Below are 25,244 nucleotides of genomic sequence, written 5' to 3' on the forward strand. Positions count from 1 at the left end.
AATTGAGTTAGAACTGTCACTCCACAGGCACATGTGGATCTTGATATATGTGTCAGCATGTTTGGTTGTGTTTTTGCCTTAAAATGATGTGTTGAGTGTTTTTCCTATATCCTCAGCTATGTCTTTTAAAAACAATAGAAACTCAGGGATTTGTTTGAAATTGGCTTTCAGTGTTATCAATTTGGGGACTGTCCTTTATACACGGGACTCTCTGAGGGTTGGCTTTTCACATTACAAGTGTAAAAATAAGTTCCTTGGTTTGTGATTATAAATATTCCTGAAAAATGACTCAAATCACATTCATAAAGCACTAGCTTCTGCTTAAAGAAATGGCAAGGGGCAGTTTTTCAGAAAGCAGTCAATGTGCAATTTCTCTGCTATATAAATCTGGTTGTTCAGGCAGTTTCTCTGACTTAGTTGAGCACATCTGTATATCAGGGTTTAATGCTTAAAATAAAGATTTCCTATTTGTTCCCTTTTCTTAAAAAGGGAAAGTTTGTTCTACCTCCGAAGCAGCGTCCACAAGTTGAAATGGAAAATGCAAGCCGTGATAGGCCTTCCACGTGACCTATTTGGGCCTCTCCCCTACCCACCCAGATCACTCACAAGCCTGCCAAAGCGTCTTCGGAGGGTACAGAGACAACCAGCTACACAAGGGTTCCTCACCAGCCATAAAGCAAAACCAGGGGGGCAGGGTCAAGGGTGAGTCTAGACGTACCCCTCGTGACAGATGTTTCCATTGATGAGGCTGAAGGTGGCGGCGGAGGGGTTGGTGCTCTTGAAGGAGGTCATGCAGCTGGTACTTCTGCCGGCACTGTGAGACCGGCTCATCAGGCCAGGCCGGCAACAGAGGAGCTGGGTGTTGAACTGCTTCCTGAAACTCTTGCTCAGCAGGTAGAGGGCAAAAGGGTTCACGCAGGAGTTGGTGAAGGCCAGAAGGCGGGCGCAGATGCTGGTGATGAAGTGGAGCATGGAGGTGTCCACCTCGGAGTAGTGGTAGGAGCGGTACAGGTAGATGATGTGGTTGGGGAGCCAGCAGAAGGCGAAGAGCCCCACGAACACCAGCACTGTCTTGGCCAGGCGCTTCCTGGACTCGATCTGAGGACAGAGTCACACGCAGAGAGACAGAGGGACGGAGGGGCAGGGTGGGGGATGCAGAGACAAAGATCCACGTGGGCAGAGAAAAAGAAGGGGAAAATGCATTAGGGAAATGCACGAGCTCACAAGGCCCAGAAAATGAGTTCCATAGGAGAGAGAAGAGGAGAGAAACAGAGGAGAGAAAAGCAATAGAAACAGACAGAAAAAGAAAGCAGTCAGAGACAGAAAGGAAAATGCCAGGAAGCAGAAATGGATGAGCAGACTACAGTGAGAGCAGCTCTTTAAACAAAGCTGATTACACACTTGAGTGGACTGCACAATGAAATTCTAGTAAGTGCCCTCTTTTTCCTCAGGAGGGCATTGGTGCAGTTATCAGCCTTATGACTTCATGTCTTCCTTGGCTCCACAGTTAATAATTTCTTCTTCCCTCTGATGCTTAAAAAAGGACCCAGCTTTGTTCTTCCCCATTGGCAAAACTAAGATAACTCCCTGTTACTATTTTTTTTATCTCAAGTTATTTCTAGCCTATATAATATAGGAAGAGTCTCAAATAAAAGCGGGCTGAGCTTCTCCTTTTGTTCCCAACTCACTTTGCTATGGCAAGAGGAAACATCATTCTCCTTCAAGAATTTGGGATACAATGAATGTTCTCCACTGAGAGCTCTTTCAAGCAAGGAGAGAGTTTCACTGAGGACTGCTGCTTTCCCCCCATAATTGAGTGGAAAAAAAGAGAATTTTAGAGGTGAAGCCTCCAACTAAGTCGGCTACACATTTTAAATGAGGGGAGAGTCTTTCTGTCTTTTCATCATAAATACCACTCGATCTACATTTGGACTAGAAGGCCAAAATTGCCACAGAGGAGAAAGCCAGAGTCCCTGGTTTCTACCATTTATACCTCAGGATGAGATTATGGGGGTGATGGGGGGACTGGGGAAGAGAGGCTAACACAGATGGAGGGCATCCTGCATTCTGGACCACCTGGGGGTATATATGCTCCTCTTGTCATCCTCCAACAGCCTTCTAATATAAGGGTTATTACCCTCATCATGGGTAAGAAACTCAGAGAGGGTAAATGAGTAGGTCAGGAAACCTGGATTTGAACTCAAATCAATGTGAACCCATCTTAATCAAACTACTTCTTTTTCTTCAACCAGCCTCATTTTCCAGCCCTTTCTGCCTTATCACATATGGTGACCCTCTTCCTACCCAAAGAATGCAACTGGAGTTTAAAGCAGGCACATCCCTCTGAGACACTACATTTTATCTTTTAAAAAACACTAACATGTTTTTCAGATTTTTCTCAGAAACAAACCCATACTCCAAAGCTTTCAGGTTCTCAGCACCTCACTAAACCTAGCCTTAAGTAAAAGAACAAGATTCTAAGGGACATCTGAATGCTGAGTCTTCGGCAGCTAGGAGTCTCTGTTTACCATCTGGCCACAGATCACTCACCTCTTCTACTGCAGAATCAAGCAGCAGGACCACCTAAATATGGAACTTGTCAGTGGAGTCCTACATATATGCAAGGGATTGAATCCACAAGGAGGAAATGAATTACTCCTAAGCACCCACCTGCTTCTTGACATGTATATTCCCTTCCACGGGGAGATTGTAGGCACTCTGGATCAGATTTCTGGCGATGAAATAGTAGTAAACAGAGATGATCGACAGTGGGATGATGTAGAAGACCAGGAAGGAAGCCATGGAGTGGATTTTGGGGTGCAGCTCATTAGAGTGTGGGTATGGGGCACAGCTAATGAAGGTCTGGTTGGTGCTTTCCTCATGGAAGGGATGTAGGTCAGAAAACACGGCCTCTGGGATCGCCAGCAGCATGGAGACAATCCAGATCAGTGCAGCTTTGAGGCAGATTTTCAGCAGGGCATGGGAGGCCTGGATATCCATTGGCCGCACGATGGCTTTGTACCTGGGGCAGGAAAGAGGGACGTTGCTTAATATTATTACCAACCGGAAGCCAGGGTCTGGACTAGGGCAAGGCCAGGGAGGCCCCTAAGGTGCAATACTTTAAGAAAGGTCATCCAAAGGCTGACTTTGAACTCACAGTGAGTGCCTCCTTAAATGCTGCCCCCCAAGCTCGTTGCTCACCTCATCCTAGCCCGGCTCTGAAGGATGTCCCCCTCTCCCCATTCTCTCTTGATATTAAGAATACTTCTCAGAAAAGCTGAGGCTTCTTTTAATTTCTTAAATCACAGAAGTGAATAACAAAGCATATTTAACAAAGGACACTGGAACAAGAAGGTTGGTGGTTTTTTGTTTTTTTTGGCAAAGCCTTCATTTTGAGTATTTAAATGCAGTTTAGGAAACTTTAGTCACTGAGTATTTACAGACACCTCTTTTCTTTCTCAAAGGTTGAAGAATAAATAGTTCGCTGAAAAAGTTATACACAGACGCATCACTGTAATTATCAAACTAATCTTTCCCCTGCCCTCCTACTCTCTTTCAGCCTCATCTTCTCTTGCAGTATTCAGGTTGAGCTCTGGGAAGCAGACACTGAGATGAAGTCAGGAGGACAAGGAGTTTATTGTTGATGAACACGTGTGGGGAAAGGGGAGGAGGCAGGACTGGGCAAAGGGAGCTGTCAGACCCTGAGGCAGACCTGACAATGTGTACACCAGCCAAAGTGACCAACCATCCAAGTTTCCCTGGACATTTCCCAGTTTTAGCACTGGAAGTCCTACATCCTGGGAAATTTCTCAGTCCCAGTAACTGTGACAGCTGGTCACCCTGCACCAGCCCAATGGGAAGCTCAGGAGCAAAGATTGCCCAGTGGGGGAGTCCTATCTCAGTGGAAATGGCCAAGCCCTTGTAGCACTACCTTGCTTGGCTACTGGCTGAGACCACCCAAAAAGAGGGTGATCTCAATTGCTACCTGGTTCTATCACTGGGCAGGAACTGCCCAAGAAGAGCATGACCATAGCTTGAAAGCTGAAGTGGAGCTGGAAGGAGCTGACATCTGGAGGTTGCCAGCTACCCATACAACACCTACCACAGTGAGCCCCACACCTATTTTGGGTCCACTTGTTTGAGAACCCACTAAAAGATGAGCCTCTGGTGGGCAAAGACTGGGTCTTTATCTATCTTGGTATCCATCAAGATCTGCACACACTGTACAAACATTTGTTCTACTGCACATGAGCTGCTATAGTGTAGACATTGACATGAGCTGCTGCTGCTACTGTTAAGTCGCTTCAGTCGTGTCTGACTCTGTGCGACCCCATAGACAGCAGCCCACCAGGCTCCCCCGTCCCTGGGATTCTCCAGGCAAGAACACTGGAGTGGGTTGCCATTTCCTTCTCCAATACATGAAAGTGAAAAGTGAAAGTGAAGTCACTCAGTCATGTCCGACTGTTAGCGGCCCCATGGACTCCAGCCCACCAGGCTCCTCCATCCATGGGATTTTCCAGGCAAGAGTACTGGAGTAGGGTGCCATTGCCTTCTCCGATGACATGAGTTGGAACCATCTAAATGTGAGTGTTCAATGCTAAAAATGCTGTGTTAACACCAGGTTCTGCCTCTGATATTCTTTTGTATCATGGCCTTCAGTGAGAGAGGTACAGTTATCTCCACTTGTTTCCAAGTTGACTAAACCTCCACTGAGTTGCCATTCTTGGCTGCATCCTGACCGCTCACTCACTTTCTGCCTCCCTCCAGGGAAGGGGGTGTGAGTTTGAGAAAAGGAACCTGCCACTGGTCTCAGAGAGGCCTGTGCTTATTTAGGTGTCCTTGACTAGGTGAATGGCACCTCTAATACAGGCAGTCAGTGTCTGCAAGTCCATTATTGCTGTGGACCTAGGTCACAGTCTCCAAACAGCTGTATCAGATGGAGAAGCAATTATTTTTTATCATCATCTGTCTCATTTTTATATCTAGTTCTCTGTTCCCAGTTCAGGTAGGGAAGCAGAGGAGACTATTTATCAGATATCCCCAACACTCCAGAACAACACTATTGTCCTGCTTCAGTATACCTGTGAGTGATTTTCCATCCATAACTTGCATTAATGCACTTAAAACAATTAAAAAAAATAAACATTTCAAAAGGAGGTTCTACTGTCCTGTGGTGCTTTCTCTAGTCACTAATAATTTCAAACATTTTAATTTCTAGTTTAGAATGAAGGAAAGGAATTGATATTTTTAATGACAGATATGTGAACATCCTCAGCCAAAGATGTATATAATTAAAGATATCTTAGATAAATCAATTAGGGATAAATGGGCAGTCACAAGTACCATTAACTCTCCAAGGGAAGGTGATCCCCTCGTGCATGAAGCAGAAGCCAAAGGGAATGGCTTCCCTCCTTCCCTCTTGGGAATCTTGTATTCCTAAGTGCAAAATGCCATGAGACATTGAGCCACTATTTCAAATTCACAACTTTTAAAACATATAAGATAGTATAAAACACTTCTTTGATTACTTTGTCGGAAAAATAATTTGAATCTAAATCTAAATTAGCCTCTGGATCTATGTACCAGTTTTCAAGAAATGTGGAGATAGAAGAACCAGCTAGATAATGCAGTCAGTTAAATCCTAAAACAGAAAATTCTACAGGAATAATGACCCCATTTTTTTCAACAAATATATGGCATAACAAAGCAGAGAGAATGGTTACAGACTGACTGATATCAGTAGTGCAATGTGTAGACCCTTTTGCATTATTTAAAATTTAGTTTATTTTTCGGCCATGCTGTGCAGCATGCAGGATCTTAGTTCCCTGACCAGGGATCAAACCCAGGCCCCTGGCAGTGAGAACGAGAAGTCCTAACTACTGGACAACCAGGGAAATCCCTTCTTTTGGATTCTGATCCAAATCAAACAACCATAAAAAGATATTTTTGAGACTACTGAAGAAAATCAAATACAGATTTAGTACTGGTGATACCAAGGAATTATTTTTAATGTAATGGGTTTAATAGTGGTATTGTGATTCTGTGTTTTAAAAAATACTTTATTAAAAACACACCCTAAAATATTTACCAATGAAATAATATATCTATCTAGGGCTTGCTTTAAAATATTCAGATATATTCATATATCATTTGTATAATTTAAAAATAAGTAAAAATGCATTGCAAAAAATTTTGTCATGGAATATTAATAAAATTTCAGAGAAATTGAGGAAATCCCATTCACTAAGCTCTTGCCTTATGCCAGGCAGAGAATAGCATCTAAATGATCTCACTTACGTTTTAACAGGTAGGTGCTATTATCTCCACTCTACAGTGACAAACTGAATGAAATGCAGATGGTTTCAGAAGTGGTGAGGTCAATATTCAATTTAAACCAAGTCTGTTCAGGATACTACAGCTTTTTCAGAAGAATGCTCTGGGTAAATTCTTCCTAGAGATAAACAGATCAGTCATTTCACAAATGTGTATGGAACATACCAAATATTCCCTGGAAGTCTAATGGTTCTGTAGAGCATGGAACATATCAGTCTATATCTTCTGGTTTAGACTGCTCTGGCTGGAGCTCCCAGTGAAGGGAGATCCCCAAGGGGTGGTTCTTGTTTAAGAGTGATGGTCGGTTGGACTAGGGTAGATACTCAATATTGTAAACCAGAAAATAAACTGCCTGGCCAGCTACCAGAGAGTCTCTCTTTGTCTTAAGCATTTAAACTGAAAAATTGAGAGGATGTAATCAGTCATTGATGCTACAAAGAAAAGGTTATGATGTCAAAGAAGCAATCAGGGCAAGATGAATAACTAAAGTAGGTAGAATGAGAGAAAGAGAATGAAGGAAACATAAAAGAAGCTGAGATGATGTGGCCCTGAGTCCTACAGAGGGTCCTTGGTTTCTGGCCCATGAACTACTTTTGAATGTGCAAGAGATATCCTGTTATAATCTTACAATTCTCCTGTTCCCTTTTCACTTGAGTTGGTTTAAGTGGCCACCATTCACTATCAACAAAAGAGCCTTATCTAGAACAATTAGACATGCTGGTCATTTAAAGCTATCATCAGATTTTATTTCCAGGATCATTTTGCTTGCTGCTTGCTGTCCTCTGAAAGAATGAGCTGTCAACTTTCGATTGTTCTCAAGACACAGACCAGTTCCTAAATCCACCATTACTTTCTTGCCTCCTCCTTTCTTCATGCTCCATCCCAGAGGCTCCATTCATCTTAAGGCGATCTTTTCAAATTTCAGCTTATAAGTACCATCTTACAGCTTTTGCTGACCAATCGAGACATCGATGATTCCCTTTCCTTCTCCTAAGCTGTCTGATTTTACTCTTCTCATTTTATGCTTCCTCTGCATTACCTTCAGTTGCTTCTGGCTTTCTAATGGCATGTCTTTTCTACATGATTTTCTCATAAGTTCCTGAGGTCAAAAGTTTATATCTTCTCCTCTTCTTGTCTTCTGTATCATTGAAAATGCCCCAGGTCCCCTCTTCTGCATACCACTTATTTCAAAGTAGAGGCTCAGCAAAGACTTGCTAATCAATTAAAATTAATGATAGGTGACTCGCAGATATGTCTTTTATTTTCAACTTCACATAAGTGACAACAGATTCATTTTCGCACACCTAGTAAGAATCATTCTTCCACAGACTGACCGATTCACTCCTCTGATAAGAGGGGGCTGAAAGTGCTTCCCACTTCTGAAAATATCTGCACTTTGTTTTTCTTATGCAAACACTGGGAAGGTAAAAAATGTCCTCTGTGCCAGATTATTGTGTCAAAGGGATTCTTGGCAAGTGGAAGTAGCGGGCTCCCACACCCATGGTTGGAAACTTTTGCCCACAGAAATGTATGTCTTTTATTCAAACACGGGCAGTTTGTTTATGTTTAAGGATCCAGCAATTCAGCCCTTATGTATTCATAATTGCCTACCAAGGTCTGTAGGAATTGTTGAACGACAATATTTTAAAACCTCCATTACAATCCTAATGCACGCTATCTGGAGAGGGCAGAGGTGAAGAGAAAACAAAATGAACTAAAAGGTCTCTAGGGTAACCGACATAGTGTCGGCATTTAAATTAGAATCCTAATACCTAATAAGATTTGACAAGACTATTAAACCTTGGCTTTATTTTCTTAATGTGAGGCAATTATTAGCTGGTTGGTAAAATAACTATAATCCAGAGCAACAGAGTTGTACCTCCGTTGAGCTATTACTCTGCAAATGCAGAGCTTGCTGCTCCTTGGTGCCCATCCAACCGTTATCTTTAAGTATGTAACAGATTACAGTCATCCTTTTCTCTTCTCTCTGGACCAAAAAACTCCAGTGCTTCTTTTCACTCGTTCTTAATATATTTCAGTTTCCTCAGGGCTCTACTGTGAATTGGGGAGCAGAGACCTAGTTCCTAATGGTGATTCTAGCCACTAGTTTTATGATCTCAGACAAATCACAGACTCTTGGAACCTCAGTATTCTCATCCCTGGGTCGGGAAGATCCCTTGGAGAAGGAAACGGCAATCCATTCCAGTATTCTTGCCTAGCCAATTCTATGGACAGAGGAGCCTGGGGGGCTACAGTCCATGGGGTCGCAAAGAGGTGGACATGACTGAGCGAATATACTTTCACTTTCACTATTCTCATCCCTGAATAGGATGTAACTCCTACAACCTCCAATGTAATAACTGATTCAGGAAAAAATGATAAAACCACTGAGGGAGAGGTTTTAGGAGGACAAGATACTCACATAGTCTCAAAGAGCTCCCCACACATTACTACTTAATTACAAAGGGAAAATGTACCTTTATGTAGGGGAGGTCTGGGGGTCACTCCTCTAATCAAGTGGTCAAACCACTTGACCACTTGATAAGACTAGACTCCACTTGATAAGACTAGATAAGGTAAGACTCTGTTGCTCTGGATTATAGTCATTATAGGGTGAACTTCTCCATTAGGTGGAACAGGCATAAGTCTGGGGCCCATGATATTTTTAGAGGCTCAAGAGAATATCTTAATTTCTTTTAAAATCAGAAGAAAAAATTTAATATAATCTACCTTGGATTATGGTTATCTTTGTGCCAATACAACTATAAAATAAAAATTTTTATACTTTTTATGGAGAAAGGATCCCATGAAGGTAAAAATGCAAAGGGCCCAGGAAATTCATAATGTGGCCCTGATCAAACTTACTGTCACCAACAGTGGGTCAATCTGCGATCCTGTGCCTCCTGATACAATGCAACGGGAAGGACATGGCATTGCCTACACTTGTTCTAGCCTCCAATTTTTAACCTGAATCTACCATGAAGAAACAATCAGACAAATCCAATTCTGGCACATTCTACTAGATAACTAGCTTGGATTCACCAAAACAGTCAACATTATTGTTTTAGAAGAATGTAGGGGAGCTACTATTCTACCTTAAAAGGAGGTGAAAGAGATATAAGAAGTGATGTTTTTCCACAACATATAGAATACATATGTATAAACTTCTTCAGGAGTTGGTGATGGACAGGGAAGCTTGGTGTGCTGCTGTCCATGTGGTTGCAAAGAGTCGGACATGACTGAGCGACTGAACTGAACTGAAGGAATTATTGTTAATTTCACCGGGTATGATAACAGCACTGAGGTTATATAGAAGAGTGTCCTTGTTCTTAGGAAATATACAAACATACTTAGCAGTGAAAGATCAGAATGTTTGTACCTTACTTTCTAGAGTTCAGCAAAGTAAAACAAAACAAACAAACAAAAAAATGTATATATAGTAGATATATATTATTATTATATACTTTACATATATATATATGCTACAAAGAGCAAGAATGAAATCTAGGAAATGTTCATTGTGGAATGTGGGTGGGTATTATACAGAAATTCATAAACAGCTTGGGGAGAAAACTTACATTAAAATGTAGAGTTTTTAAAAGATGAGCTAAGAGTAAAGTAGCAATCTTAAAATAATGTGTTATATATTTTATTAATAGTCCTTTTGTCATTGGAAAGACTTTATTATAATTTTAATGTAATTGATGCGTCATATCTAATTAGAGTCTCCACCAGGAATGAAGGAAGCATCTACTCTGTTATGTTCATATTGTTCTCTTGGACTTGCGGTTTTAGTATCATCTACAATCTATTGGATTTTATTTTGCTCTGCTTTGTTTTGGCAGTATTATTTTTAAGCTACATGCTCATTTAGAAAGGTTAATTAAAACTAGGTCATGCACAAGCAGATGTCAGTCTGCAGTTCCTCACCATTATCTGGAAAGTGCCGGGACGAGTCAAGTTGCTGTAGAGACTTGTACACAGTGGCACCCACTCCTGCTGCCTCAGCTGCACATGACAAGGGATCCTCTGATGTGAATTCAGTGACAGGGTGAGCTATTAACTTTTAATTCATCCTTATTTTTAAATAAAAATAAGAGTAGAAGTGAACTCCACTGTGGGGTCCAATGTCCCCAAACACACTTTCCAGAAGCTTTAGCTAAGGTTTCAGGAGATTTTCTAAGGTCTTAATAAGCTAAGATTTTCTAAGTCTGCAGTGAAGACTATCTTGTCTCTGGAGGAAGTAAGCTTTAAACTCAGACCAAGACAGAGGATCAAGATCCATGCAACAAAGTGTAATCACAATTTTTCTTTTTCTCATTTTCTTCCCAGAGACCAAGACACAGATTGTGGATCCACGCAGGACCACCTCTGAGTAAAATCCTGAAGTTACTTCTCTGTGAATCAAAATTTCCCCTCTACTGTGTTCACCCACTGTAGAAGGCCACTGTCTGCCTGACATTAAGCCCTGCTTTGAGGAAGGGAGTGTACATCAGTCATTTGCTCTTTAGTATGGGCTGAAGTCAGTGAGATCACCTCCCTGTATGTAGAGTTCTACCTCTGATTATGGAAGGAAAGCTCTGTTTCCCAATAAAGATATTTTTGTTTATTCCTCCAGCAGATGGAAGAGATATCTGGGGTGCAAGGGCTGCAGGTAGTTAGACTTCTACATATTCACTTCCTTCAAAGGCTTACTCTGCAACTACCACGTGGGGATTTCTTTCTAGTAACAGACTGCAGAGGAACAAGACCATTTTGTACCTGGTTTTCAGTTAGATCAATTATGGTAAAAACAATAATAATAGCTAAAATTTATTAGAGATTTCCTATGGATCAGGTAACTATGCTACGAGTTTTGTTTAAAATGTTGCTTTTTATCTTCACAGCAGTTCTATGTGGCAGGTACTAACATTGCTCTTTTACAGATGAGAGAACTGACATGAAGTAAGTTTTCCAAGGCTATCAGTGCTAAGCACTGGATACAAGATTGGAGCCCATGCCTGTCCCCTAAGCCTCTACCACCAGGCCCTACTGCTTCCTATAATGATGGTCCTGTGATTAACCACACAACGTGGGCTTTCAAGTGTGGGGAAGGAAAAATCATCTTCCCTCTACCCTTCTAGGTTTTTGACTAAGAACCTTGTAATAAAAGACAGCTTAACAAGACAAAAACAAACAAGTTTAACAACATGTATACCTCTTTGGGGGCTTCCCAGGTGCCGCAGTGGTAAAGAATCTGACTGCCAGTGTAGCAGATGCAAGAGACACGGGTTCGATCCCTGGGTTGGGAAGATCCCCTGGAGGAGGAAATGGCAACCCACTCCAGTATTCTTGCCTAGGAAATGCCATGGACAAAGGAGCCTGGTGGGCTACTGTCTATGAGGTTGCAAAGATTTGGGCATGACTGAGCAACTAAGCATGCATATCTCCTTGACAACATGGCAGAGACCCAAGAAAACTGAGTAACTCCCTGAAAAGGCCCAAGCAATCGCCTTAAATACCATCTCCACCTAAAGACAAAAAGATGTGGATAGGGGAGCCAGTTATAGGAGGTTATCAGGCAGAGCACAGTAAATAAGAATAAGCTCATTATACAGATTTAAATCCATACCTTCTACATTGATAAGTTTCTAGAGATTCAGAGTCATCCTCTTTTTCCTGGTACCAAGAGAAAGATCCCCTTAGAATGGAGATTTCCCTCATAAATGTAAATATCTTCTATAACAGGGTAACTTCTACTCAGTTTTTTAGAGCTTCTCCTATATGTGCTATTTCTTTAAAAAAAAAAAGTCTAAAATTATTTTTATGCCAATGAGGCACATTTGGGGGCAAATTTTGCTCCCCTTCACTGGTACTGGAAATAAGGAAGAAAGGATCAGGGTGTCTGTTCCCTGCCTGCTGTAGCCATGGGGAAAATAGTGTCTTTCTAGACAGACACAAATTTCTTATTCTTCCTCTTCAAGTTGGCTATACCTAATTGCCTGCATTTTCACCCTTATATGTATACCCTGACGTTCTCCACGGCCTGAGGCCAGAGTGAGGCCTGGACTCTTCATATATTGAGAGTCCTCGGGGCCTAAAGAGGCCATCCTAGTGAGATACTGGAGCAGAGGTGAAAAGGCATCAGGGAAAGACTAAAAACCAAAGGCTGGAAGGAGGCTACAGAAAGAGCCACGGACATGGGGAAGGTTTCAGAAGTGCAGGGTTCTGAGGGATGTAGAAGCTGAGGTATAAAATTGGAAGGGAGACGCAAGTGACTGTTGGATATCTGATGGTGTTTTGGCAGAAAGAGTTGAGCAACTATAGACCTCTGGGCCCAAAAACAAGTTTCAGCGGGATGATCTAATTCCAAAGCTAGGTGCTAATCCTGTAAGGGAGCCCATCGGAAGGGGTATAAACAGGATGAAACATTACAGTTGCCAGTGGGTATGTTTAAAATGACAAAGGAAAGCAGTAACCCAGTTAAATTTCAGTAAGTTTGCAAACATCCTGGCACAAGTTGTTCGAAGGCCATTCCTCAAAAATGTTATGGAGAGAGGAACATATATTTATAACTTGTAAGACTTTTTTCAGCAATTTATGAGCCAAAAAGTTTGAAGAACGTTTATAAGTCCCATCTGTAAATTATTCTTAGACATGGCCTGCATTTACTCTACTGTGTGGCATAGAAGATACACAGAGAATTCAGAAAAAGAAATCACCCTTGCTCTATGGTAGAGGGTATAATAGGCTGTGGGTCATAAATTATCTGTATAAATTGTCATTCATCTCCAAACAGACCCTGGGACAAGGATTTGGGTTCATGTAGTTTATTTGGGAGGGGGTCCCTGGTAGCATGGGGACGGGGTGGGGAAGTGGCACAGGGAGGGGATGAAAGGCAATGAAGGCACTGAAGGCAACTGAATCACAGGCCAGCTGGGGACCCCCTGAGAGACTATGGTGAGCACATTCCAGAACTTGCCACCAAGGTGTGAGGAGGTTGGGGTGTTTACCCCTCGACTCCTGTCCATCTTTGGTAGAGAACTGTCCTGCAATATTAATCTGGGGACACTCCGGCCTGCCCTAAATCTTACCTTGGACAGGATCACCCTCTGTCAGAGAAACACAGGAAGCCCAGATCTGTAAGTGACCTCCAGGGACCACTGACAGCATTTACTATGTTAATTCTTCCCCTGATCCAGTCAAATCAAATATATATACAAAAAATGAAACAGTTTCAGTTTTTAAGTATATTTCAAATTATTGAGAATAAAAATAGAATTTCTACGTTTCTAAATTATCTCAATAAACACATTATCATTTTTTTTCTTCTTCAAATAAGAATCATTAAAGCTCAAAAATACCATCATGGCATATGAGTCATTGTGTATAATTACAAAAATATGAGTACTATATTTAAATAACTTTTTGTGAGAGGTTTTATACAGGGGGAAATGGTGGGCCAACTTTGTAGATTAATCTTTTAATTTTTATTCAACCCAAACTTATTAGCCCTGTGTGCCTGGTACAGATCCCAACACTTTTCAAGCGACTGTCCACTAGAACATCAATCAGTTGCAATTTCAACCACATCCTCTCAGCTCCCTTATGAACATGAATGACAATCATGCTAATGGTACACTCACTTTTTTGACTGGGAATTCTAACATTTCATAAAGAAGTCAACACATTATTTCATTTCACTCTTACAAAAATTAGAAGTCTTATGAAATGTGAAAAGTAAATACCCTATCCCCTTTTAACAGATCAGAAAACTGAGGCCTGTAATTTGCCCGAAGTCACACAGCTGATCATTAGAAAAATCAGGGCTCAAATTCAGACATCTCTTCAACCAAATTCAGTGCTTTTGAATTTATCCTTACTATAAATTGGGCTTCCCTGAGAGCTAAGTTGGTAAAGAATCTGCCTGCAATGCAGGAGACCCCGGTTCAATTCCTGGGTTGGGAAGATCTGCTGGAGAAGGGATAGGCTACCCACTCCAGCATTCTTGGGCTTCCCTTGTGGCTCAGCTGGTAAAGAATCCGCCTGCAATGCGGGAGACCTGGGTTTGATCCTTGGGTTGGGATGATCCCCGGGAGAAGGGAAAGGCTACGCACTCCAGTATTCTGGCCTAGATAATTCCATGGACTGTATAGTCATGGGGTCACAAAGAGTTGGACATGATTGAGCGATTTTCACTTTCACTTTACTAAATAGTGCTCTATTAAATGTGAACCTCCAAAACATAATAAATGAAAAGGAGAGAGGGAGGACAAAAGAGTTTGTAAGTTTGTCACCATGAAATTTTGGGGGTATCATAAAAACCGATTGGAAATTTGCTTTGATTCAGCAAAGAAAATGTCAAGGAAGGTGGTCAAGAGGCAGTTAGCTCATTTGAACAACATTTTTCATTTAAAAATTTAATACATGTTTGTATGAAAAATGTTCAAATGAGCTAACTGCCTCTTGACCACCTTCCTTGACATTATCTTTGTTGAATCAAAGCACATGTACACCCGTGGTGGATTCATGCCAATGTATGGCAAAACCAATACAGTATTGTAAAGTAAAATAAAGTAAAAATAAAAATTAAAAAAATAAAAATAAAATAAAAAATTAATACAAAAGCATTAACAGCTCATTGTAGACATTTAGTCAGAGAATTCTTTAAAAAAAAAAGGAAGAAAATCATCCATAAATCTTACATGTGATGTTTTGGTATATTTCTTTCCAATTTTCCTTTGTCTTTTGTACAGAGCATACACTTTTCTATCTTTCACTAGGGTCTAATAGCCTTGAGATGCCCATGACCCCTCTAGCCAGCAGGCAGCACTTTGCAGATGCCAGCTGGCCTCTCTGGGCACCATGTCTGTTCAGCTCTGAGGAGCCCTGGGGGTCACTAGAGGACAGTGCTCCAGTCTTCACAGATCCCTCCTAGGGCTAGCTGCAGTGGAGCACATCCCATCTAAATGAAGCAAAGCATCCTGACTCCTCAAGCGCCAGCGCTTTTAATAGTCAAAAGCGTATCTTAAGCATCTACTTTTGCACGGTCCTCTACTAGGTATAGATGAGGTGAAGAGAAGCACAAGCCCTGGACACTCAGTGACATTTTCTCTCACTCCATCTTGGAAATTAAAAAGGCTCATACACCCTGGATCACAGGACTATGAGCTTTCTAAGGGTTGGGTCTATGTCTTGTTCATTTTATGCCTATTTTATTTATTTATTTTTTAAAATGTTATTTTTACTTTATTTTGCTTTACAATACTGTATTGGTTTTGCCATACATTGACATGAATCAGCCCCGGGTGTACATGAATTTCCAATCCTGAACCCCACCCCCACCTCCCACCTCCCACCCCATATCATCTCTCTGGATCATCCCCGTGCACCAGCCCCAAGCATCCTGTATCCTGTATTGAACATAGACTGGCGATTCATTCCTTACATGATAGTATACATGTTTCAATACCATTCTCCCAAATCATCCCACACTCTCCCTCTCCCACAGAGCCCCAAAGTCCATTCTAAACATCTGTGTCTCTCTTTTTTTTTTTTTCTTTTTCTTTTTTTTTTATTAAATTTTAAAATCTTTAATTCTTACATGTGTTCCCAAACATGAAACCCCCTCCCACCTCCCTCCCCATAACATCTCTGTGGGTGATCCCCATGCACCAGCCCCAAGCATGCTGTATCCTGCGTCAGACATAGACTGGCGATTCAATTCTTACATGATAGTATACATGATAGAATGCCATTCTCCCAAATCATCCCGCCCTCTCCCTCTCTCTCTGAGTCCAAAAGTCTGTTATACACAGCTGTGTCTTTTTTCCTGTCTTGCATACAGGGTCGTCATTTCCATCTTTCTAAATTCCATATATATGTGTTAGTATACTGTATTGGTGTTTTTCTTTCTGGCTTACTTCACTCTGTATAATCGGCTCCAGTTTCATCCATCTCATCAGAACTGATTCAAATGAATTCTTTTTAACGGCTGAGTAATACTCCATCGTGTATATGTACCAAAGCTTCCTTATCCATTCATCTGCTGTCTCGCATACAGGGTTATCATTACCATCTTTCTAAATTCCATATATATGTGTTAGTATACTGTACTGGTGTTTTTCTTTCTGGCTTACTTCACTCTGTATAATAGGCTCCATTTTATGCCTATTTTATTTATTGAGCAAATATATAATTAAAACTTAAAATCTTGAACTGTGCACCCAATTTGTCTGGCCTGTACTGTCTTACTTTCAGATAAGGAAATGGGTTCACGATGCTCAAAATAACCCACTCCTCCACTGCCATGCTCCCAGCCAAATCTTCCTCTAAAGTTCACTTACCCCAAACCACTCTGGAAGCCATCTTATTACGCTTTTGCCAAGATATCTCTTATGACCCAAACACTTCCTATTTCTCTAACCATTTCAAGCCCAGAAGAATTCCTGGGGGTACTGAGGCAATGATTCTCCCTGAGTACAATTTCCCTTTGTAACAATTTTAAGGTGACTTGCTTACATGAGGCTATCATGAGAAGATCTTGGAAGAGGCAGTGCCAAGCATGATGGTAGAATATTAGGAGGAAGTAGTGAGAGGCACAGTGTATGTTTCTATCTTTACTTTCCCCAAAGGAAGGCTCTGCCCCCATGCCCACCTCCCATGTGAGCTGGAACTGACTAAACCTGGATTTAAAACTCTCATTTTCGCCATTTAAATAACTTTTAGCATCACAGAGGACTCAGGACTTGCTGGAAAAGACACATGGCTTAAAGATGTTGGCTTGATGCTCAAGTTTTTGATGATCCAAAAGCTACTGTGTCTGACATGATGGTGCCTCATAAAGTAAAGCATCACACAGCTGTATGATCTGTCTGTATGATATCCCCTAGGAAATCTATCCTGGCTAACTGGACAAGGGTCATGGATTCCCCAAAGTCCTATTCCATTTAAATTGAAAACTCTCTATTAAATGACCACTTTGGCAAGCATGTATATGTCTCTGTATCAGGAACAGAAAACTAAAGTCAGCTGGCCAAACCTGGCTTTCTGCCTATTTCATATGGCTGACGAGCTAAGAGTGATTTTGACATTTTAAATGGTTAGAGAAAAAAATATCAAAAGAAAAAGAATACTCCATGATGTGAAAATTACACAAAATTCCCATTTCAGTGTCCATAAATAAGGTTGTACTGAAATTCAACCATGACCATTCACTGACATCATGTCGATGGCTGCTGCATCATAAAAGCAGAGGTGAGTGGTTGCAACAGGGCCCTGGACCTCACGGTCCACAAAGCCGAAAATATCCACTACACAGCCCTTTACAGAAAGTTTCCTGGTCCCTGGCCTGTGTGCGTCGCATGCGGGACCCAGGCTCACGTCTCTGTTGCTCTCTGCCTGTCCACATCAGAGCTGTTGGTTCCTTCTTTAGACGGAGGAAAGCCCATCATCCATTACATGCAGCACTGCCTGTTAGGCTTTATTCATTTGTGATAATGAAAAGGACAGACCACTAACCTCTGCCACTGGTCCAGCGGCAGAGGCTCAAGATGCTTAGTCAATTTATCAGCACATTTAAATACTAATTTAGTATCTCAGGCTCTCCTTGGCACTATGGATATAAAAGTCCCTGGCCACTAAGGATTTAAAATTTGCTTGAGGGAGTGAGATATATCCAGGGGAAGCTCTTGTAGAACAAGAGAATGGTACTCACAGGTATACTCCCCTTCATGGAACACTCAGAACAGATGATGTTAGGTCAGTATACAAAGTGTTGTCACCATGGTACAGACATAAGAGAACATGTTTGATTATAGTGATTATACATTTCCCCCCTATTTCTTTACTATATAACCTTTAACTATCACCACTGGCCAATTGGTCTGAGTACAATACAAAAAAAGTAATAAAGAAGAGAACTTTAAAGAAGTGTATCTTAGCAACACTTTGGTGCTGTCTTTCCCATGAAATTTCAGCTGTTATTAACCACTGCATAACTACATGTCAGCTCTAGCTCCTGCTTATTGGGGCTAAGAGACCTGGCCTAGTTGAAAGATCCCAGAGGCTTTGATGTTCCTATAATACTTGGCAGTGTCCACTGCTGAGGGCCTCAGTTGAGATTCCTGACTTACTCACTTTGAGGTTAGCCAGAGCTCATTTCTCTGAATCTAAGTTGCTGATTTAATATGAGGCTCTGAAGGCTGATCCCATAGGTCTGACTTGGTAGTTCTGGACTCCTCTTTAGAGAAGCTGGAATGTGGACAGCTCGGTGGGGAGCACATCAGGTCTTTAAGAGAGGGAGTATAGGATTTTCTGTTTCTGATATTAGCAACCTAGCTTGTTGCTGACCAACTCTCCAGAAATGAAAAACTAGAAAATCCCTTTGAAAACATTTGAGAAATACCAAGACAGTAAGGATCTGAGGGACCAGAGTCCTGGAGAGAAGGGAAGTGTAAAGAGATGAAGCTGTTATTCAGCATCATTTTTCAATTGACCAAATTTCAAACAGCAGCAGAGAAACTGAAAGCTAAGAAGAGCTTCTAGCAGTTTCAGGATGAAGGGGAGTAATAAATGGAGTTCAGGGCCCACTAAGGAAGAGAAGCTGAGGTAAATACCCCAGGTTTATAGTTGAGATGTCCAAAGAGGTACATCCTAGGAGTAGGGGTGAATCAGAAATGGACCAGTTATCACAAAGATCGAAGCCCAGCCTTCAATCTGTTCAATCTTTGATTGGGTCAGACACACTGCCACCTCTACCTGCCCACAAGAAGCAAAAGCTCATCTTTTCTGGAAGATAATACCATCTAGAGCCCCAAATTATCTACACTTCTTCATATACAAAATCAGGTAGTGAAACAAAAATTGCCTTGTATACCAGAAGAGAAAACAAAATGGTCAAAAAACAAGAGGATATATAATAGAGACAGACTTATAGAGTTCCACAAGTTAGAGTTACCAAAGAGGGATCTTATAATATATTGGGACGAATTCAAAAAATTATGTGATGAGATGGAACAAAATGGAAAGTCCACAACTGCAATAAACAGTAACTGAAATTAAGAATTAAATGAAAGCTTCAGAAGCAGATTAGACACAGTTGAAGAGAGAATTTGTGAACTAAAAATGGCCAGACTGAAGTACAGTGAGAAAAAAGGATGGAAAATACAGAAAAGGTAATAGAAATATATAGGTGAAATGAAATTGTGTTTAAAATAGTTCCCAATCACAGAGGCCTGAGCCAAGTATGAAACTGTTTGCCTCAGTAAAACCAAAACAACCAAAAGGAGAAAAAAATCATGAAGAAGCTTTAAGTAAACCTGCAGTTATTCTATTTATATGTAGATAGCACACAGAAGGAGAGAAAAGAGAGAACATGGCAGAAACAATCTTTGAACTTGTCATGCTGAGAACTTTCCAAATGTTACTGAAATCACTAAGTCACAGATTTAAGAAAAAAGCTATGAATCTCAAGAAGGAAGAATACAAAGAAAACCATACCTAAGTGCATCATAGTAATGCTGTTGAAAACCAGAGATAAAGAGAAACATCTTAAAATGAGTCAGAGAGAAAAAAATCAATAATTTTAAATTATTTCTAAAATGAATGAAACTGACATCTGAATTCACAGTGGAAGTCAGGACAGTGAATGGCAACTTCTAAGTGGGAAAGATAAGAATGGCCAGCCTAGAATTTTATGCCTAGTGACAATATCCTCTTCCAATTACATTAAATAAAGACATTTTTTGGACAAATGAAACCAGCAAGAGAGTTCCAGAAAAACATCCATTTCTGCTTTATTGACTATGCCAAAGCCTTTGACTGTGTGGATCACAATCAACTGTGGAAAATTCTGAAAGAGATGGGAATACCAGACCACCTGACCTGCCTCTTGAGAAATCTGTATGGAAGTCAGGAAGCAATAGTTAGAACTGGACATGGAAAAACAGACTGGTTCCAAATCGCAAAAGGAATATGTCAAGGCTGTATATTGTCACCCTACTTATTTAACTTATATGCAGAGCACATCATGAGAAACACTGGGCTGGAGGAAGCACAAGCTGGAATCAAGATTGCTGGGAGAAATATCAATAACCTGAGATATGCAGATGACACCACCCTTATGGCAGAAAGTGAAGAAGAACTAAAGAGCCTCTTGATGAAAGGGAAAGAGGAGAATGAAAAAGTTTGCTTAAAGCTCAACATTCAGAAAATTAAGATCATGGCGTCCGGTCCCATCACTTTATGGCAAATAGATGGGCAAACAGTGGAAACAGTGGCTGACTATTTTTCTGGGCTCCAAAATCACTCCAGATGGTGACTGCAGCCATGAAATTAAAAGACACTTACTCCTTGGAAGGAAAGTTGTGACCAACCTAGATAGCATATGAAAAAGCAGAGACATTTCTTTGCCAACAAAAGTCCGTCTACTCAAAGCTGTGGTTTTTCCAGTAGTCATGTATGGATGTGAGAGTTGGACTATAAAGAAAGCTGAGTGCCAAAGAACTGATGCTTTTGAACTGTGGTGTTGGAGAAGACTCTTGAGAGTCCCTTGGACTGCATGGAGATCCAACCAGTCCATCCTAGAGGAGATCAGTCCTGAGTGTTCATTGGAAGGACTGATGCTGAAGCTGAAACTCTCATACTTTGGCCACCTAATGCAAAGAGCTGACTCATTAGAAAATACCCTGATGCTGGGAAAGATTGAGGGCAGGAGGAGAAAGGGACAACAGAGGATGAGATGGTTGGATGGCATCACCGACTCAATGGACATGAGTTTGGGTAGGCTCTGGGTGTTGGTGATGGACAGGGAGGCCTGGCGTGTTGTGGTTCATAGGGTCGCAAAGAGTCGGACACAACTGAGAGACTGAACTGAACTGAATGGGAGGAACTGATTCATTGGAAAAGACTGTGATGCTGGGAAAGGTTGAGGGCAGGAGAAGAAGGGGACAACAGAGGATGAGATGACTGGATGGCATCACTGACTCTTTGGACATGAGTTTGAGTAAAGTCCAGGAGTTGGCAATGGACAGGAAGCCTGGCGTGCTGCAGTCCATGGGGTTGCAGAGAGTCAGACATGACTGAGTGACTGAAGTGAACTGAAATTTTGAAGACTAATTCCTTATCTGTCACATCATTTGCAAATATTTTGTCCCAATCTGTGGGTTGTCTTTTCATTTTATTATTTCCTTTGCTGTGCAAAAGCTTTTGAGATTAAGTAGGTCTCATTTGTTTATGTTTGTTTTTATTTCCATTATTCTGGGAGATGGATCGAAAAATATGTTGCTGTGATTTATGTCATAGAGCGTTCTGCCTATGTTTTCCTCTAGCAGTTTTATAGTGTCTGGTCTCACATTTAGGTCTTTAATCAGTTTTGAGCTTATTTTTGTGTATGGAGTTAAGGAATGATCTAAACATGATTCAGAGAAAAACATGATCTGAAAGAATACATGTATGCCAATGTTTACGCCAGCAGTGTTTACAACAGCCAAGACACAGAAGCAACCTAAATGTCCATTGATAGAGGAATGGATAAAGAAGATGTGGTACATATATGCAATAGAATATTACTCAGCCATTAAAAGGAATGAAATAATGCCATCTGCAGCAACATGGATGGACCTAGAGAGTGTCACACTGAATGAAGTATTCAGACAGAGAAGGAGAAATATCGTATGACATCCTTTATATGTGGAATCTAAAAAGAAATGATATAAATGAAGTTAGTTACAAAACAGAAAGAGACTGACAGACTTAGAAAATGAACTTACAGATGCTAGGAGGAAGGGACAGTTAGGGACTTTGCGAAGGTCACATACCACTGCTATATTTAAAATGGATAACCAACAAAGACCTATGGTACAGCACAGGGAACTCTGCTCAATGTTATGTACCAGGCTGGTTGGAAGAGTGCTTGAGGGAGAATAGATACATGTAGATATATGGCAGAGTCCTTTCGCTGTTCACCTGAAACTACCACCACACTGTTAATCAGTTATACTCCAATACAAAATAAGAAGTTTAAGTTTTTTAAAAACTAAGATATGGTATATGTATATATAATGGAATATTACTCAGCTATAAAAAAGTGAAAATTTGCCATTTGCATGGATAGTAGAACCTACTGGAATTCATTCATTCCTTGCTTCATGGATCCATTTATTCATGTAGTCAGCAAACACTTATCAAGCATCTACTACAGGCTAGAGACTGTCCTAGTGTCAGATAATATACTAATGAATGCCATAGCCTCCCCCGCCCCCCCTTTTGTTTTTTTTGAGCTTATATTCTAATGATAGGAGACAGAGAGTAAGCAAGTAAACCAAGAAATGAACAAAATAATTCTAAAAAAAAAAAATAGTGGATGATATTTACCCAAGAAAAATGAAGATATATATCCATACAAAAACTGTATGAGACAGCTTGATTTATAATCACCAAAACTGAAAACAAATCTAATACCCATTAACTGAAGAATGAATAAACAAACTGCAGTCTAGCCACACAATGGACTACTACTCAGCAATAGAAAGGAAGAGATTACTGATACATGCAACAACATGAATTGAAAGAAGCCAGACTCAAATAGCTTACACACTGTATGATGTCATTCATATGATATTTTGGAAAAGATCAGTGGCTGCCAGGAGCTTTGTTTTCTTTCTTTCCTTTTTCTAGGAGCTTTATTTTCTGTAAGAACAACTTAGTGTGTAAGGGAGGTTATAAACTAAAGAAAGTTTGGATCTGGAAAAAAATCCCCTCCTGGGTGGAGGAAGAGAATAGACTACAAAGGGACATAAAAGAATTGGGGGCTGATGGAAATGTTCTATATCTTGATTGTGCTATGCTGTGCTCTGCGTGCGTGCTAAGTCGCTTCAGTCATGTTCGACTCTGCGACCCTATGGACTGTAGCCCACCAGGCTCCTCTGTCCATGGGATTCTCCAGGCAAGAATACTGGAGACAGTTGCCATGCCCTCCTCCAGGGGATCTTCCCAATCCAGGGATCAAACTTGCATCTCTTACATCTTCTGCATTAGCAGGCAAGTTCTTTACCACTAGCGCCACCTGGGAAGCAGGTGATTGTGCTGGTGATGGTTATATGACTGTGTAAGTTTGTCAAAATTCATAGAATGCACACTTAAAAATTTACCGTATATGAGTTACACCTCAATCAACCTGAAAGAAAAAACTGGATGATGGAATAAAGTGTTAGTCATTCCTTTAGACTGAGTGATCAATGAAGACCTCCTACAGAAGGTGACATTTAATACGTAAAATGAATCTGCAATCTCTACTCGTTCCTAGGCAAATCACTTCATGTAGCAGCAAATACCAGATATTAGTCCAATACTCAATAATCAGAATTTCAAAGATGACTGTAACAAACAAGATCTCTTGATCTTGATCTACAGGGAAGTAGAAAAAGGAATGGAGAAAAAATTTTTCTTTTATTCTGCAAACCATGTGTTTAATTAAGAGAGAATTTATGCAAACCCCACACACCAGGAGGATTTACAAGTGCAAAAATGCAAATTCAGTCTACTTTCAAAAGGCGGTATTGACAAGCACAGTTCAAAAAACCTCACCAGGGAGCCCTTTCAGTCTATACTCTATGTTTCATGATTAAGTATGCGTCTTTTTTTTTTTTTTGCCTCCATGCATTTTAAGTTGCCAGAAATGATAATTAATCATATAAAGGTCTATGACTTTAAAAGATAGTGTGTGAGAGACAAGGTCAGAGTTCTTTGCTGCCCTTATCTCCACAGCACTCCAACTCAGAGTCTTGCTGGGAACCACCCCCCCTCCCCCGCCCCCAACCCTTTCCCTTGCAGCTGCCCTCTGAGCACTCCCACAGCCAGCAGCTATGACAGATCCCTCACTGTGGGGAGACACGAGCTGAGTTTCCTTCAGGAGAGGCAGCATATGCTTCAGAAAAATCATACTCTATAGAAGTTTTGGACTGGTGACTCATGTAAACTCCTCCAACAGAGATTTTCTAGGAAAGATGCTTACAAGAGATTAAATTGTCCTCCCTTTTGAGAAAAGGCCAATCCCCTGGGAACCAGTGAAGCTGAGCCTCTAGAACAGTAGAGGAGCTCTGTAATCACTGGGGTGATCCCCTCAGAAGGGGACCAACTTGGAATCACTCAGGACATCTTCCCTCAGAACAGTAGGGTTTTAACTCCCACTGTCCAGAGAAGGGAAATGGAATCAGACTTTGGATGGTTTTTCCAGTTTCCCTGAAGGCATTGGGACCTGAATGTGGAAAGCAGGGTTCTAGTGTGCTTCTATTTTGAATTTGTTGTGACAAGGCCAAATTCCAGCACCTCTTTTGGTCTCTGTGTCAAACAAGGTAAGATATTGTGATTTATAAGAAATACATATTTGCTCATTCAGAAATATTTCTCATATGCATTCGGTTTTCCTCTAGTCCCTGGCTCACACTCCTAAAACCCTTGGAATTTCCTAATTGTGTTGAGAGTGATAAAGGCATCTTTTGTTATGTTAATAAGGTGACTTTTGGAAAGCAGCTAAGGATGGGGGCTGGTTCCCAAGTGATTCTAGGCCTGATTAGAAGGCTGGAACTTTCAGTCCTAGCTCCAGACCTCTGGGGAGAAGCTGTAAGTTCAATCAGCTGTCAATGGTCAATGGTTTAATCAATCATGCCTGTGAAATGAAGCCTGCATAAAAATCCAAAAGGACAGTGCTTGCTTCAGCAGCATATATACTAAAACTGGAACAATACAGAGATTAGCTTGGCTCCTGCCCAAGGATGATATGTGAATTCATGAAGTGTTCCATGTTTTTTGATGTAACCACTATGGAGAACAGTATGGGGATTCCTTAAAAAAAACTAGAAATAAAAATACCATATGACCTAACAATCCCACTACTGTGCATATAGCCTAAGAAAACCAGAATTCAAAATGAT

General features: G+C 40.9%; 1 protein-coding gene and 1 non-coding gene across 2 annotated transcripts in view; one reads left to right on the forward strand and one right to left on the reverse strand.

Moving 5' to 3' along the window:
* Window positions 1-708: 708 nt before the first annotated feature.
* Window positions 709-25,244, reverse strand: part of GRPR (gastrin releasing peptide receptor) — a 32,294-nt gene continuing 7,758 nt past the window's right edge. The window contains exons 2-3 of the mRNA XM_068962963.1: window positions 2,671-3,022; window positions 709-1,098 (exon numbers count right to left, since the gene is read on the reverse strand). Coding sequence (XP_068819064.1) covers window positions 709-1,098; window positions 2,671-3,022 — 742 coding nt within the window. The remainder of the gene's footprint in view (window positions 1,099-2,670; window positions 3,023-25,244) is intronic.
* Window positions 25,017-25,120, forward strand: LOC138072042 (U6 spliceosomal RNA). Its single transcript, XR_011144200.1, has one exon. It is a non-coding gene; the product is annotated as a U6 spliceosomal RNA (small nuclear RNA).

The sequence above is a fragment of the Capricornis sumatraensis genome, chromosome X (genome assembly GCF_032405125.1).
Source record: "Capricornis sumatraensis isolate serow.1 chromosome X, serow.2, whole genome shotgun sequence".
NCBI classification, from domain to species: domain Eukaryota; kingdom Metazoa; phylum Chordata; class Mammalia; order Artiodactyla; family Bovidae; genus Capricornis; species Capricornis sumatraensis.